Source organism: Mustela lutreola, chromosome 17, assembly GCF_030435805.1.
Source record: "Mustela lutreola isolate mMusLut2 chromosome 17, mMusLut2.pri, whole genome shotgun sequence".
NCBI classification, from domain to species: Eukaryota; Metazoa; Chordata; class Mammalia; order Carnivora; family Mustelidae; genus Mustela; species Mustela lutreola.
In genome coordinates, this window is record NC_081306.1 from 33,423,114 (window position 1) to 33,436,874 (window position 13,761).

The 13,761-nt window shown below is 48.0% G+C and overlaps 1 protein-coding gene across 1 annotated transcript in view; it reads left to right on the forward strand.

Moving 5' to 3' along the window:
• LOC131820054 (uncharacterized) overlaps positions 1–13,761 on the forward strand; it is a 47,251-nt gene that overhangs the window by 18,576 nt on the left and 14,914 nt on the right. The window contains exon 4 of the mRNA XM_059155537.1: positions 8,618–8,681. Coding sequence (XP_059011520.1) covers positions 8,618–8,681 — 64 coding nt within the window. The remainder of the gene's footprint in view (positions 1–8,617; positions 8,682–13,761) is intronic.

Genomic DNA, 13,761 nt, shown 5'->3' on the forward strand with positions numbered 1-13,761 from the left:
GGAATACTGTGGAGAAGAAGAGAAATTCAGCAAGTAAACAGAAAAGTGAAATAATTGTGGCCAGTGGCAAGTGTTTTGAGAAATCAGAGCAGAATGTGAAACTACACAGTGATGAGAAACTCGTTCTAGACAGTGTTAAGGTACACCTTTGCCTTTTTGTGCAGCGTGCACGCTCCTTTCATTTGGGGGCAAGGGGTAGTTACTTCTCTAGGTTATTTCTGAAGACTCTGCCATTTAGCTCCTGGGGTTGGGGAGAATTAAAGGTGGAACCTTCGTGGACAGGCTAATCAACCTTTCCTTAGTTGCCTGCCACATCCTGAGACCAGGCCAGCTAACTTGTCAGTGTATCCTGTCAGTTACTGGGATGGGAGGTTGGAGTGCATTCCTCATGTGGCATAGGTTTCTCCTGTGCTTCTGTCAATGCTGAAGAAATTCCAAGATTATTAAAAGCTCTTTTGGTAAACGGCAGCTACTTGAGGAAGTTGTCAGCACTAACTCAGTTCAGTAGAACTTCAGGTAATAGTGGATCCCTAAATATCGCCCTCAACCCGCAAGGACGACAAGAAGCCCCAGTTCAGATGTATCTTCTCTCTCTTTATTTCCGCAAGTCTACACACTTATATACGCTTACCTGAGCAGTCAGCGAGCAGGGTACAGGAGGGAGTGAATCAGGCTGCACACCTAAACGAACAACTTTGCTAGCAACCAATGCTGTTTACTTCCTCTTTGGGCATTCTGCTTAGTCTCATGAGGCAATCCTAACCTGGCAACTAGCCAGGCGCCATCTTTTAATGGCGGAGGCCGCCCTGGCCAGGGGCCTGCCTCCGACATCTCCCCTTTTTTCTATTATGGCAGGGATTGTGCCTCTCTTAGGTTGTCAGTGGTGGGGAATACCCTTACCCATCATCAGACGGCAGATATCAATGATCTGTGTCCTGTCTTAGGTTGGTATATTTCCCCCACCAATCTTACCCGTTGTTGACTACCGATCCAGCATACTTAGCCACACTTGGTGGGATGTTCCAGCCTCGATGGCTAACAAGTCCTGCACCATGGCTTGCCATTGCCTATGTTGCTGTCGCCTCCAAATTTGCAGTTTCCTTACTAGCAGAATCAAGCCCACTACGAGGATTATCATCAGACAAATTACGCTAGCCGCTTGTTTCATAAAGGGTAACACATCTTGCAATGTTTTGATTATCTCTGGGAGGGTTGCCAGCTCATCTCTGGTGTTCTTTATCCTTGTTATGCCTAGTAGCAGGTGCTGAGTGTAGTTTTGGAATTCTGCGGACTAATTCCCCCGCAAGTATTGGGAGAGCTGTCAGGAGACATTCTGTAAGTCACTCATATTAGTATAGGCTATGGGAGTTACACAAATTGCCGGGAAGGGTGCTATACATCCCAGTCCCAATAGGGCCCCCAATATGTCCACTTGTTCTTGAACCAAATCCAGTCTCTGGTTGACTATCGGGATTCCTGCTTGCAGATGTGCATTGATCTGAGACTGTTTGAAGGACAGCCGCCGTTCCTCTGCAGGGGTGTTCACAACTTCTGCAGTGGGTATAGTTGTAGCAAGTGAGACTGCTGCTGCCGTGGCAGCTGCTGTAGATATAGCCAGTGCTGTCACAACGGCGGCTGTGATACCAAAATCTCTCTTCTTTCTGGATAGCACCACCAGTAACTTGTCCTCTGGAATGGAAACTGGGATAGGAACATGGGTAGGGATACGTATAATCACAGCCAGCTTGAAGGCCGTTACATTCCAGCCCTGGGAACGATGGCAATTCTTAGTGCAATTAACGTATCATTCAGCTCGCTAGCATTTGTTACGAGGAAAAGGTTTGGAGTAGTCATTTCTGTCTATCTGAGCAGCTTCTAGCCTTTTATGGATCAGACTGATGGCTTCTTTTGCCCCCTCAGTCAACTGACGAGGAGAGGTGAGGTTAGGGTCTCCTTTAAGTGTCTCAAATAAGGGTGACAATTCCTGATCAGTGAGTTTTAGATAGGGCCTCATCCAATTGATATCTCTTAACAATTTTTGAAAATCATTTAACGTGTTTAGGTGATCCGTCCGCAGGGTTATCTTTAAAGCTCTGACTTTAGTATTCTCTAACCTAGTTCCCAAATACTCTTTAATGGGCGTCATTTGGACCTCTTCTGGTGCTATGTGTAATCCGAATTTCTCAAAATGTTTGAAAAGAAAGGAAAGGGCCTTCTCAATATATTGTTCTTTTTTATGGCACAGCAAAATATCATCCATATAATGATACACAATGAGCGGGGGAAATTGTGTTCTAACCTCCTTCAGGGCTTGGTCCACATATAATTGGCACATTGTAGGGCTGTTGGCCATGCCCTGAGGCAATACTACCCACTCATAGTGTTGATCCAGACAAGAATGATTAATGGTAGGTACTGTGAAAGCGAAACATTGGGTGTCCTCGGCGTGCAATGGGATGGAAAAGAAACAGTCTTTAATATCGATTACCACAGAGGGCCAACCAGAGAGCAGGGCTGAGACTAAAGGCAGCCCCCAGCTGTACTGCTCCCATGGCCACCATCTTTTCATTAACCGCTCGTAAGTCATGTAACAATCGCTATTTCCCCGACTTCTTCTTAATCACAAAAATAGGCATATTCCATGGTGATGTGGAGGGCCGAATATGCTGGCGGCAAGTTGCTCTTTTACTAACGTGTGGGCAGCTTCACATTTTTCTTTAGGCAGGGGCCACTGAGGAACCCACACGGGTTTACTGTTTTTCCATTGAATTTTTAGAGGTTCAGTGGCCCCTAAGAAAAACCCAGCCCCGGCCCACCTATTCTTTGAGAGAAGTAATTAGTCAAGGGAATAGGTTCAGGGGTGCCCTGCAGCTGTTTTCCTAGGCCTCCCGTTCCAGGATAACCAGACTTAGTCATTAAGGCTTGAGCTTCCTCAATATAGAATAATTCTGTAGTCAACTTCAGGTTCATTTGGGCCAAGACATCCCATCCCCACAATGAAATGGGAATCTTAAGGACACATGGCTGCACAAGTCCATGGTGGCCTTCATCATCCTTCCATGGCAGTGTAGCTGCACTGCACATGGGTCTATGAGCAATCCCTAATCCTCGAAGTGTTTGATCAGCCTTTTGCACAGGCCAATCCTTAGACCAATCAGCTTCATTGATGATACTGCGATCTTCTCCAGTGTTCAATAAGCCCATGAATTTCTTGTCTCTTATCCATAAAGAGTAAAAGGGTCTATTTTCCATGCCTAGCATGACGCATGCTAGAGGAACTCCAGATGAACAGAACCCCTTCTGTCCCCGCGTAACCTCATGGCTTCCAAAAAGCTTGTGACAACAAGGCAATACCAGGAATTGAGCTATCTTATCACCTTATCAGCTGTAATTCCACGTGGGGAGGATACCAGGATTTTCACCGTTCCTTTATAATCAGCATCTATAACTCGGGGTGAACAAGGAGTCCTGATAACGCCATGGAGCTCCGTCCTAGCAAGAGGCCCACGGTGTCCTCAGGTAATGGACCCTTAAAATCTGATTCGACTACCTGGGTCCCCATCTCTGGAGTCAGTATGAGTCTGGTGGTGGCACGGATGTCCAATCCTGCACTCCCTGTTGTGGCTCGCCTTGGCTCGTCGGCGGATAATGCGAGCGAGCCACCTGTTGGAGCACCGCATACATTTGAGGGCCCTGGGGTGTGGGGCCCCCCTTCCCATTTTTTGACCCTCTTGGAGGCAGAGAGTTTCCTTGTATATCCCTTATTGAGCGACATTCATATGCCCAGTGGGCACCCTTCCCACATCTTGGGCAGATACCTGGTTTTTTAGGCTCTTGATAGGACACCTTTCTCTCTGGGCACTCACGCTTAAGGTGTCCTGGCTCCTTGCAGTAATAGCAAACTCCAGGAGTACCCCTATGTTTATATTGTTGAGCTCCCTGAAATCCTTATAAACCTTGAGTGATAGCTGCAGCCATAACCTGCCCTTGAATAACACTGTCGTTGATATCCCTGCAAACTTTAATATATGTACTCAAGTCTTTGCTTTTCCAAGGTCTGATGGCTTTTTTACACCATTTATTAGCTTGCTCATAAGCCAGCTGTTTTATCAATGGCATGGCTGCCTCTACCTCCCCAAATATTCGACCAGCTGTTTGCATCAGCCTCGCTACCAAATCAGCATATGCTTCATTTGGTCCTTGTATTACCTTAGACAGCTGACCCTGTAAATCCCCACTGCCTTGAATTGTCTTCCATGCTTTAGTGGCCGCCGCGGCTATTTACAGATACACCGCAGGGTTGTATTGTATTTGGGCCTGCTTTCCCATGTACGGTCCTATTCCCATTAACATTTCTAGGTCCCACTGAGGATTTCCAGCCGCTGCATTACGGCGGGCAGTGTCCTCTGAGTATTCTTGCCAAGCTGTTTTCCATACTAGATATTGCCCTCCCGACAAGGTTGCGCAGGCTAGGTTACCCCAGTCTTCAGGGACTAAGTTCATTCCTGCTATGGTCTCCAACAAAGATACCGTAAAGGCTGCCTGAGGGCCATACTGCATGACTGCTTCCTTTAATTGCTTAACCAGTTTAAAATCAAGAGGCTGATGATACCGCTGGTTGTTTTGGTCCTCTAAAACTGGAAAGGCAGAGGCCAGGTCATGATCTCTCCAGCTCGAAACCCTGCCACTACCACATGTGGTGCAGCAGCTACAAGCTCCTTGGCACGCCATAGGATTATACGGCGGATGGGCACTAGGCGTCGCTGGAGTCGATAGTTTCAACTGTTCAAAGTTGCAATGCATTTTATGGCCTAACTCCTCCCCTGACATTTCTTCTTCCTCTTCACTAGAACTACCCCCATCTGAGGCACGAGAAGACCGCTCCTCTTTCACTTCCTCCAATGCCAATGCTCCCTCTTGTAGAGCTGATTAATATTTGGGTTTAGGCCCCACCAGTCATCCCCGGACTAAGGTCCATATTGCCAGGGACCCGGGTGGCAAAGGCATTTTATTGTCCTGTTTCTTCAAATCCTCCCCTAAGTGGTCCCATTGAGGTATGTTTAGCAAGCCTTCATCTAGGAACCATGGAGCCGCCTTTTCCACTGTATTCAAAAAGGCCCGAGCAGTTTTTGCTTTTAGTGAAGTTCCATTGGCTTTCAGCAGGTCTTTTAAAGACTCTTCCAACCGCACTTTACATACTTCAGATCCCATTATGAACACACAGACAACAGACGCGGACGTTAAAGACAGTAACTAACACATCAACTGTTTACACGCATATGCTTCAGTCGACATTTACTTCCCGCTTTACCGTGGAATTCCCACTTTTGAACGTGGCCTTTACTCCCTGCTTTACCGCGGAATTCCCACTTTTGAACGTGGCTAATGTCCCCGCTGACCTGCGGAACTTTACTCCCCGCTTTCCTGCGAATTACCTTGCAAGATTCCTTTATTTAGTTCCCGGGTGCCGGCGCCATTTATCGCCCTCGACCCGCAAGGACGACAAGAAGCCCCAGTTCAGATGTATCTTCTCTCTCTTTATTTCCGCAAGTCTACACACTTATATACGCTTACCTGAGCAGTCAGCGAGCAGGGTACAGGAGGGAGTGAATCAGGCTGCACACCTAAACGAACAACTTTGCTAGCAACCAATGCTGTTTACTTCCTCTTTGGGCATTCTGCTTAGTCTCATGAGGCAATCCTAACCTGGCAACTAGCCAGGCGCCATCTTTTAATGGCGGAGGCCGCCCTGGTCAGGGGCCTGCCTCCGACACCTAAATGACGTGTGCTGCAGTCCTTTGGCTCTCACTTTCTCTTTGGCTCTTTCAGGAGGGCCTTTTTGTGGGTGGCATCTTCGCCCCCATGGTTCCCTCCTTCCTTTTTAGGTAAGGAGGGTTTTTTTCTTGTTTTTGTTTTTGTTTTTTTGTTTCTTTTAAAGGTTTATTTATCCTTTTAAGGATATTTATTTATTTGAGAGTCTCCATCCGGGGCATGGGGAGGGTAGAGGAAGAGAGTAAGAATGTCAGGTACACTCTGCACTGAGCCAGGAGCCAGACTGAAGGCTCCATCCCAGGACCCTGAGATCATGAAGTGAGCCAGAGTCGGGAGGGGGACGCTTAACCCTCTGAGCCCTGAAAATGGGCTGAGAATATGTAGTATAACACTGCTGACTGTACTGTTTGTCACTTGACTCATTCAGAAAATTACACAATTCCTCAAAATAACATGCCATGCCATCATTAAAATCAGTAGTCCCAGGCAGGAGAGAGATTGTGAATGACTGCCCCCCACACAGGGCAGTGGTGTCTGGACAGGGTCTGATGGAGCACGTGTAATTAACCTTTGGTCTCTGTGTTGTCACGTGTGGATTTCGCTTTCCAGGGTATGCATTGCTGTCTTTATTTTGTCAGCACACTTCTACCTGCCTCAGGAGCCTGGGAAGGGGCTTCCGCCTGGGGTATGGGCAAGAGGCCAGGACTTTAGGAGAGGCTGCTCCAAAGCTCCTGGTGGCAGAAGAGCAGAAGGGAGCAGGGGAACTGGGGCCAAAAGAAAGAGGCCCGCTGGCTCCCAGGGCACTCCAAGCCTGGAGGCATAGCAAGCAGCACTGGCAGTTGCAAGCCTCAGTGTGGGGAACTGCATCCCTGGCAACGGCTTCGGGACTGGGTCCCCACTACAGCCCCTTAAGGCAGACTTGCAGGGCCTGGAGCCCATCGCCACTTGCCGGAATCACACGCTCCACCTCGCTGGGCCACTAGGTCACCAAGAGGCCCGCATGCGCCCAAGGAGCACACACTCCCTGACATGCACTCAGTGGAGGCAGCGCAGGTGGGAGCTGGTCTCAGGAGACTAGCAGCTGTGGAGGCTCAAGGGGCGGCAGCAGAGGCGGTAGCGTCGGTGAAGGGTGCTCAAGGCCCAGTGGCCTAGGTAGGGCTGAGGTCCGGGGCTGTGAAGGAAGAGGGGCGGACCACGAGGACTCCACCTATGGCGTTACTCCTCCAAGCAGTGCTGGTTTCGGCTTTTAGCGGGTGGGCGGGGGTACAGCCCATCCTTGACCATGGGCCACAAGAAGAGCCTGACTAGGTACCTGCATGGAGCGGAGGGGGTGGAATGGGAGGAAGGGCTGGGGGCAGGCAGGGACTGGAACAGGCTGGACGCTGGGGCCACCCGGGGTGGGGGGAGGCAGGCATTGCTAAGATGGAGTTCCCGGGGCTGGAGGATATCCTGGCACTGGGGATGTATCTCTCCCACTAGGGATCGGGATTGGGGCTGTTCCCACTGCTGCAGCCCTGGGGGCTCTTTCTCAGGAGCCCTCCGTGACTGGGTGGCTCAGTCAGTTAAGCATCTGCATTTACCTGGCATCCTGATCTCATTGTCCTGAGACTGAGCCCTGCTCAGAGAGGAGGCTGCCTCTCCCTCTCCCTCTGCGTCTGCCCACGACTTGTGCTCACTGTCTCTCAAATAATAAAATCTTTTGAAGAAAGTAAATATAAAAGTTTATTTAGCATAATGTTGAGAAAAACAAGTTCAATCTTTAAGAAAAAATGATGATAGTGATAGGTATAAATATCAGTTTAAACTAGCTTTGTATGACGGATCTCGATGAATCTTTGCATCCATGCCCTGAGGAATGAATCCATGCTGTCCCCACATCACAGAGAAGGACACAGAAGTTTGGAGAGGTGAAGTAATTATCCAGGCAAAGAGTAGAAATTGGAAGAATGGAAACTGGTCCTGTTCTCTTCCAGAGGCTCAACTGGCAACTTGTTTTTTCCATTTCCTTAATAAACATAGACTTTTTAGACTACGAACCAGTGCTACATTCTGTCCCTCCAGGATTCTCCCCAGGCCCCATCAGAGAGGGCTCTGGGGCCAGATTCTCCCTCCCTGTTCCAGGGTCCCCGGGTGACTCCTTCTGTCTGTTCAGAAACAAGGACACAGAGCTCTGGGGAGGGACCCTTCCTTGGCCGCGGGTGTCCACCTCTGCTTGGCTTTCCCATGCCTTTTTGGAAGGTGAAGTCAGAGTCAGAGGTTGAGAGGTGGCTGGGGAAGGAGGAGGAGGCCAAGGGCATCCCAGCCTGGTGATTTTACTTACCTGCCAGACCATTCTTCCCAGGTCCATCCAGCATCCCATTGATCTGCTGCGACTTCTGCTGCTGGTGCTGCTGGTGCTTCCAGATCCCTGCCAGCACCAGCAGGAGTGTAGGAGGGATTTGCCTTGTGGGGACCCAGGAATCTTGTAAGATGCCTCCAGCCCTTTCCACAGGTGCCCAAACCCCCATTCCTTTCAGGGTGCCCCGGAGCTCAGTTGCCCAGTCCTGTATAATCCCTCACTTGATCACCTTTCCCACAGTCCAGGAATCTCTCAGTCTTGCCAGGGGCCCAGAGCTCACCCCACAGTTCATGGGGTCTTCCTGCCATCTGGTGCCGGAATGCTGATGTTGGCAAAGGGCAGGGCATAGCACAGGCCTGAAACAGGAGGGACCGGTGGTTGTCACCTGGGCTGCCATTAAAAGGGGTGAGACATGAGCCACTGGATCTCCAGAGACACTGAGCCCCTGGCGGTGATGACGTCAATGTCTGCGTGTTCTCAACATGTGACTTCTTGTCCTCCACACAGTTATGGACATGGGCATGGACACTCCCGGTTCAGTGAAGGAAATGAGCACCAGGCCAAACAGCAGGTAAGCAGGACAGCTGGATCTCAAACTCTAGCCTCTGGCTTGTCTCCAGGGGCCACAAAGTGTTTCATAGATGGGAGACTGACACTGGCTTTGGGGACCCCTCATCAACTCCATGACTGATCTCACCTATTTGAGGCCCCCAAACTCTATTCCCTGCTTCTTTCCCTGCTCCCAATTCCAGTTCTAATCAAGGTGACTCTGGCCATCTTCCATGGAAGTCCCTGGCCCCCTTACAGGTTGGGCCTCTCTCCTGTTCCCTTTTGGGATAGTCTGACTCCACCCCTTCCATAGCTGGTCTCCTTCTACAACCAGAGCAGCCCAACTCTGGGGTTCTTGAGGTGGACAGCGGCATCTAGGCAGAATTTAATACTTTGTTTTGTTATCCTTATTTTGTTGTTGGCTTATTTTTTATGGTTTCTGTATGTGTATGTTTAGGATATTGTTGTAACTGAGGGTGGCAGGAGTGGAAGTGGGTGGGAAGGATGGGGTGGCTGGGGAATGGGCATTGGAGAGGGTATGTGCTTTGGTGAGTGCTTGAACTGTGTGCGACTGATGAATCACAGACTACCCCTGAAACAAAAACTACATTATACGTTAATTAGAAAAAACAAGCTGTTGTTCTATTTAAGCAGTACTAGAGTGGTTCCTGTTTACAAGAAATTTACACAATAATAAAGTGGTGGTTTGTAGAGCACTGAAAATCAGCTGTCTTGGGCCAGAAGGAGTTGAGGAAGCATTTGAGAGTCCTAGAGAGACACAGTTTAGGAAGTTCAGCTCAGGACAGGCCCCAGGAGAGAGGATAACAAGGGGTTTGTCTAGTCTCCTGGGTCCCTGGCCCTGCCCACATGCTTGGCTGTCCCTACCCAGCACAGATGGAGCTGCCAGATCTCTGGGTGTTATCCTAGATCTGCCAGGGGAGAAGCTGGTGAAAGTCTTCTCTTAAAATGCTCTCATTCCTGGAGGTCCCAGAAGATGACATGAGAGTCTGATTGGACTGTTTCCCTGTAAAGTTTCCTCATGTAAAGCCAAAGCTAGTGCGTAGGAGGGTCACAAAGAGAAGTGACAGATCTACTCTGTCGGAGGTGTTCCAATGTCTCAGCCAATTGGGGATGATTTTGAGACCATGAAGTCTTCTCAGACTAATACCGGAGGATATTCCAGCCCAGAAGACATATTTGATTTCAATTGTATCATCGTCGTATCATTCAGTTCCAGTGTTGCTCTTTTCCTTTTCTATTTCTTTTTTATTTAAGATTTTATTTACTTATTTGACACACACACAGAGATCACAAGTTGGCAGAGAGGCAGGCAGAGAGTGAGGGGAAAGCAGGCTCCCTCCTGAGCACAGAGCCCGATGTGGGGCTTGATTATAGGACCTGATCATGACCTGAGCCACCAGGAGCCCCTGTTTTTTCTATTTCTTTACTCCTGTTCCCATGATAGAGGTACTTCTCAATTTCTAAACATATGGGAATTTCTAGTTCACTTTTTATCAGTGATTTCTAGCACATTATATTACCACAAGATGCTCTGTAGTTGCCTGAATTGATGCATCTGAAACAAAATTGAAATTTCCCTTATGGCTAAAGTAAATCGGGCGTATTTTTGTAATGGTCTCCTATGTGCCTAAAATCAGTGGATGTGGATGTGGACAGATGTATGGAGACAGCTATGGGATTCAGATGGTTTGCCATTAAGATTTACATCTTGTGGATGTTCTGTCTGGGTTGAGTTGCTGAGAGAGGCTCTAACCTCCTACTCTGGTTGTGTACTTGCTTGTTGTTGCAGTTTGGTTCTCCTTTGCTTTCTACATTGTTCAGCCAGTGGCTCTCAGACGGGAGTTTGGAAGGGAAGGAGAGAGTGCCCAGAAGAGGGAACAGGGACCTGGGTTGGAGGAAGTAAACAAGAAGGATGGCTAAAGATCCAGAGAGGATCTGTCGTTGTGATGGCATGTGTTGGGGTATCAGGTGGGAAGGGGCTTTGTACCTGTGGCATCCATGTTGAGCTACTAGGGGCAAAGGCAGGGGATTGGTGGAGAGATTAGAATGTTTCTAGGTTGCTAAGGAAACGTTCAAACACGGGAAGGCTTGATGGAGGATGGATTCTCCACACCAACTGCTCCTGAGAGTTCACTTGACCTGCTAATGTGTCCTGCTGACCTTGTCCTTTACTAACCTGCTGACCTCCTAACTTTTCTGAACCGTGCTACTTCCCCTTGAGTACTTAATCTGACCCTGACACCGCCTGACACTGTCCCTGACCCCTCCTCCTGACCAACACCTTCCCCATCCTACCCTCTATTTCTTCCCTATTCCCCTCCCTAATTACCACCCTGCCCCTCCCCACCCCTTCCAAACACCCCCACCCCACCCTCCCCTGCCCCCCAACCATCTCCACTTCCTCCCTGGGCCCACAGTGCCCCTTAAAAGGACCAGGACATGATGGTGCAAAAGCTACTCTTCTGGCTTGTCTTGCTCCAGTGTCCCTGTTCCCCCAACCCAAATGTGAGTAAATGTGACACTTCACTCATGTCTTCCTTCTTCTTCTTCTTCTTCTTCTTCTTCTTCTTCTTCTTCTTCTTCTTCTTCTTCTTCTTCTTCTTCTTTCTTCTTCTCCTTCTCCTTCTCCTTCTCCTTCTCCTTCTCCTTCTCCTTCTCCTTCTTCTTCTTCTTCTTCTTCTTCTTCTTCTTCTTCTTCTTCTTCTTCTTCTTCTGATATGATTTATTTGAGGAATAGAGAAAAAGGGCTCATTTGTAGGGGGCAGAGAGGGTGGGAAAGAGAAAATCCCAAACCAGCTGTGCAGTGAGCACAGAGCCCAAAGTGGGCCTCAACCTCAGGACCATGAGATCATGACTTGATCCAAACCAAGACTTGGTCACGTATCTGACTGAGCCACTTGGGTGTCCATAAGCTGCTAGTGGTTTCTTCCTTCCAACTGGGTTATTTAATCACAGCTTTTTCATGGGGTTCTTGAAGGTAACTTCAGAAGAACGAGAGTTCTTCCTGATGACTGGGCACCACAGGGCAGGTTTCAGGGTCAACCTGAAGGTGTTGAGGCCACAGCCATTTCCCTCGTATTTCGGGTCCTGTCTGTGCTGCTGGGTCCAAGAAGCACAGCTTTGGTAGGATGGAAACCTGAAGGCACCAGGTTTATAGTGTCAGGAGGAAGGATTTGTGAAGATAGGAAAAGCCATTGAGCTCTTTGTCCTAAATAGGGGGCTTGTGTGATATGTACATTATATCTCTTTAAAATTCTCTTCAAAAATGTCAGGAACTCTAATTTAGTAGGAGCTAGGGGTGTTAGATTGTAGCCTGGGATCCTGGTGAAGATCCTACTGCAAGCCTGGTAAATTCAGGGTCCAGCTTCTGTTTAGTTTGTTTTTGTGTCAGCGCATTGTTTATATTTGTAAAGTTTGACATCCCTGGGTATCTTAAGCATTGGTGTTGGGACTAGAGTGTTAAGAAGTGAAATATCCTTTTTGCTCTGCTTCTTGGTTGGAGGCTGTCCCCAGGGACTGTGTGTCCCACCAGGTCCATGGAGACCTGAGAATCCCAGAAGACACTAATAGACCACAACCTGCTGGGATATATGTCACAGGAAAATCACTAGGAGTGATGTGATTAGGAAGTGAATGAGTTGTTGTCCTTTCTTTGACCAAGTATGTGCAGTGTGTTGATTTTCCCAAAATAAGAAAGTTCTGGATGTCCTTAGGATTGTCCAAATATAAAGAAATACGTGGTTCCCAGCATGAATATTTCACTCTGTCATGAAAAAGTAAACCCTGTACCCCCAGGAGAAAGAGGGAGAGTCAGCCAACAGTTAGGGAACACCCCTGGAAATAAGTAGACTACTTTAGATCCGCTTGCACCAGATTATGAAAGAGGGATCTGGAAGTGTCAGTAGTCAAGAAGGATGCTTGTATTGAGGCAGACCCATCCCACATGAAGACCTCTAGTCAAAGTAGACCCCATTCTGTTTCATTTGAGTCTTCAGAAGAGGGAATTTCTTGGTCGTCTGGATTGGAATCATTCCCCTCTACCTGGGCTGCATCTCATGGATCAGTTCACCTTTCTCACCCTTCCTCATCTCTGAACTCTTGCCTAAATGAACTGGTGTTGCATTTCCCACCTCCACCTGCTCATGGCCACTGTCGGAGAACCTAGAGTTTTTGGCCCCACTGGCTGTCCTCTAGTTAAGACTCAGCTACTGATATCAGCATCCAGACAGCTGCCAGATGTACTGAGTGCCCACAGCTGGGCGTGTTTTACATTCCTGACAAGACAGCCTCTGTCTTTTGTGCATTTGATCCCCATGACCAACCATTGTGCTGACAGCTACTGCTCTCTTCCAGACAGTGGCTATTAAAGGCAGTGTACGTTTCCCACCAGCACACATTTTCCTGACCTCAGCTGTGAGGGCTGAAGAGGAAAATGTTTTAGATTTCAGGAGCTCCTTTCTAGAGAGGTGTGTTTGCACAAAATTCAAGCTTGGTGTGAATTAGTATGAATTGCATTGTTAGTGTCTTTTCTCCTGAAATACTTCTAAGTGTAGTTTTTGTAAAATGATGTGTTCCTAGCCTCGGTGTTTGTATCCAGGAATTTTGTATTAGAATTCACAGGCACCTGGGTGGTTCAGGCAGTTAAGTGTCTGCCTTAGGCTTGGGTCATGATCCCAGGGTGCTGGGATTGAGCCCTGGTTGGGCTCCCTGCTCAGCTGCCACTCATCTACTCAGTCTCCCTCTGCCTTTTCCCATCTCTCTTTCAAATAAATAAATACATTCATTAATATTTTCCCTGTTTAGAAAGTTAAATTTTAAGTTGCTCTTGCATGATTTACTTACAGTACCAAGAAATAGGAACATGAATTGCTTCCATTGGCTTTTTGGAGATACTAACCCTCACAGATATGCTTAGAACATACATGATCACCTGATTATGTACTTCAGAAATCTGACATCTGGGTTTGCAATTCAGAATCAGAGTGAGCATTGAAAGAAAACATCAATGTTTTCAGAAACTAATCAGTAACTCTGATTTATTTTTATTGGGCAATAATCACATGTCGTATTAACGAGCAGCC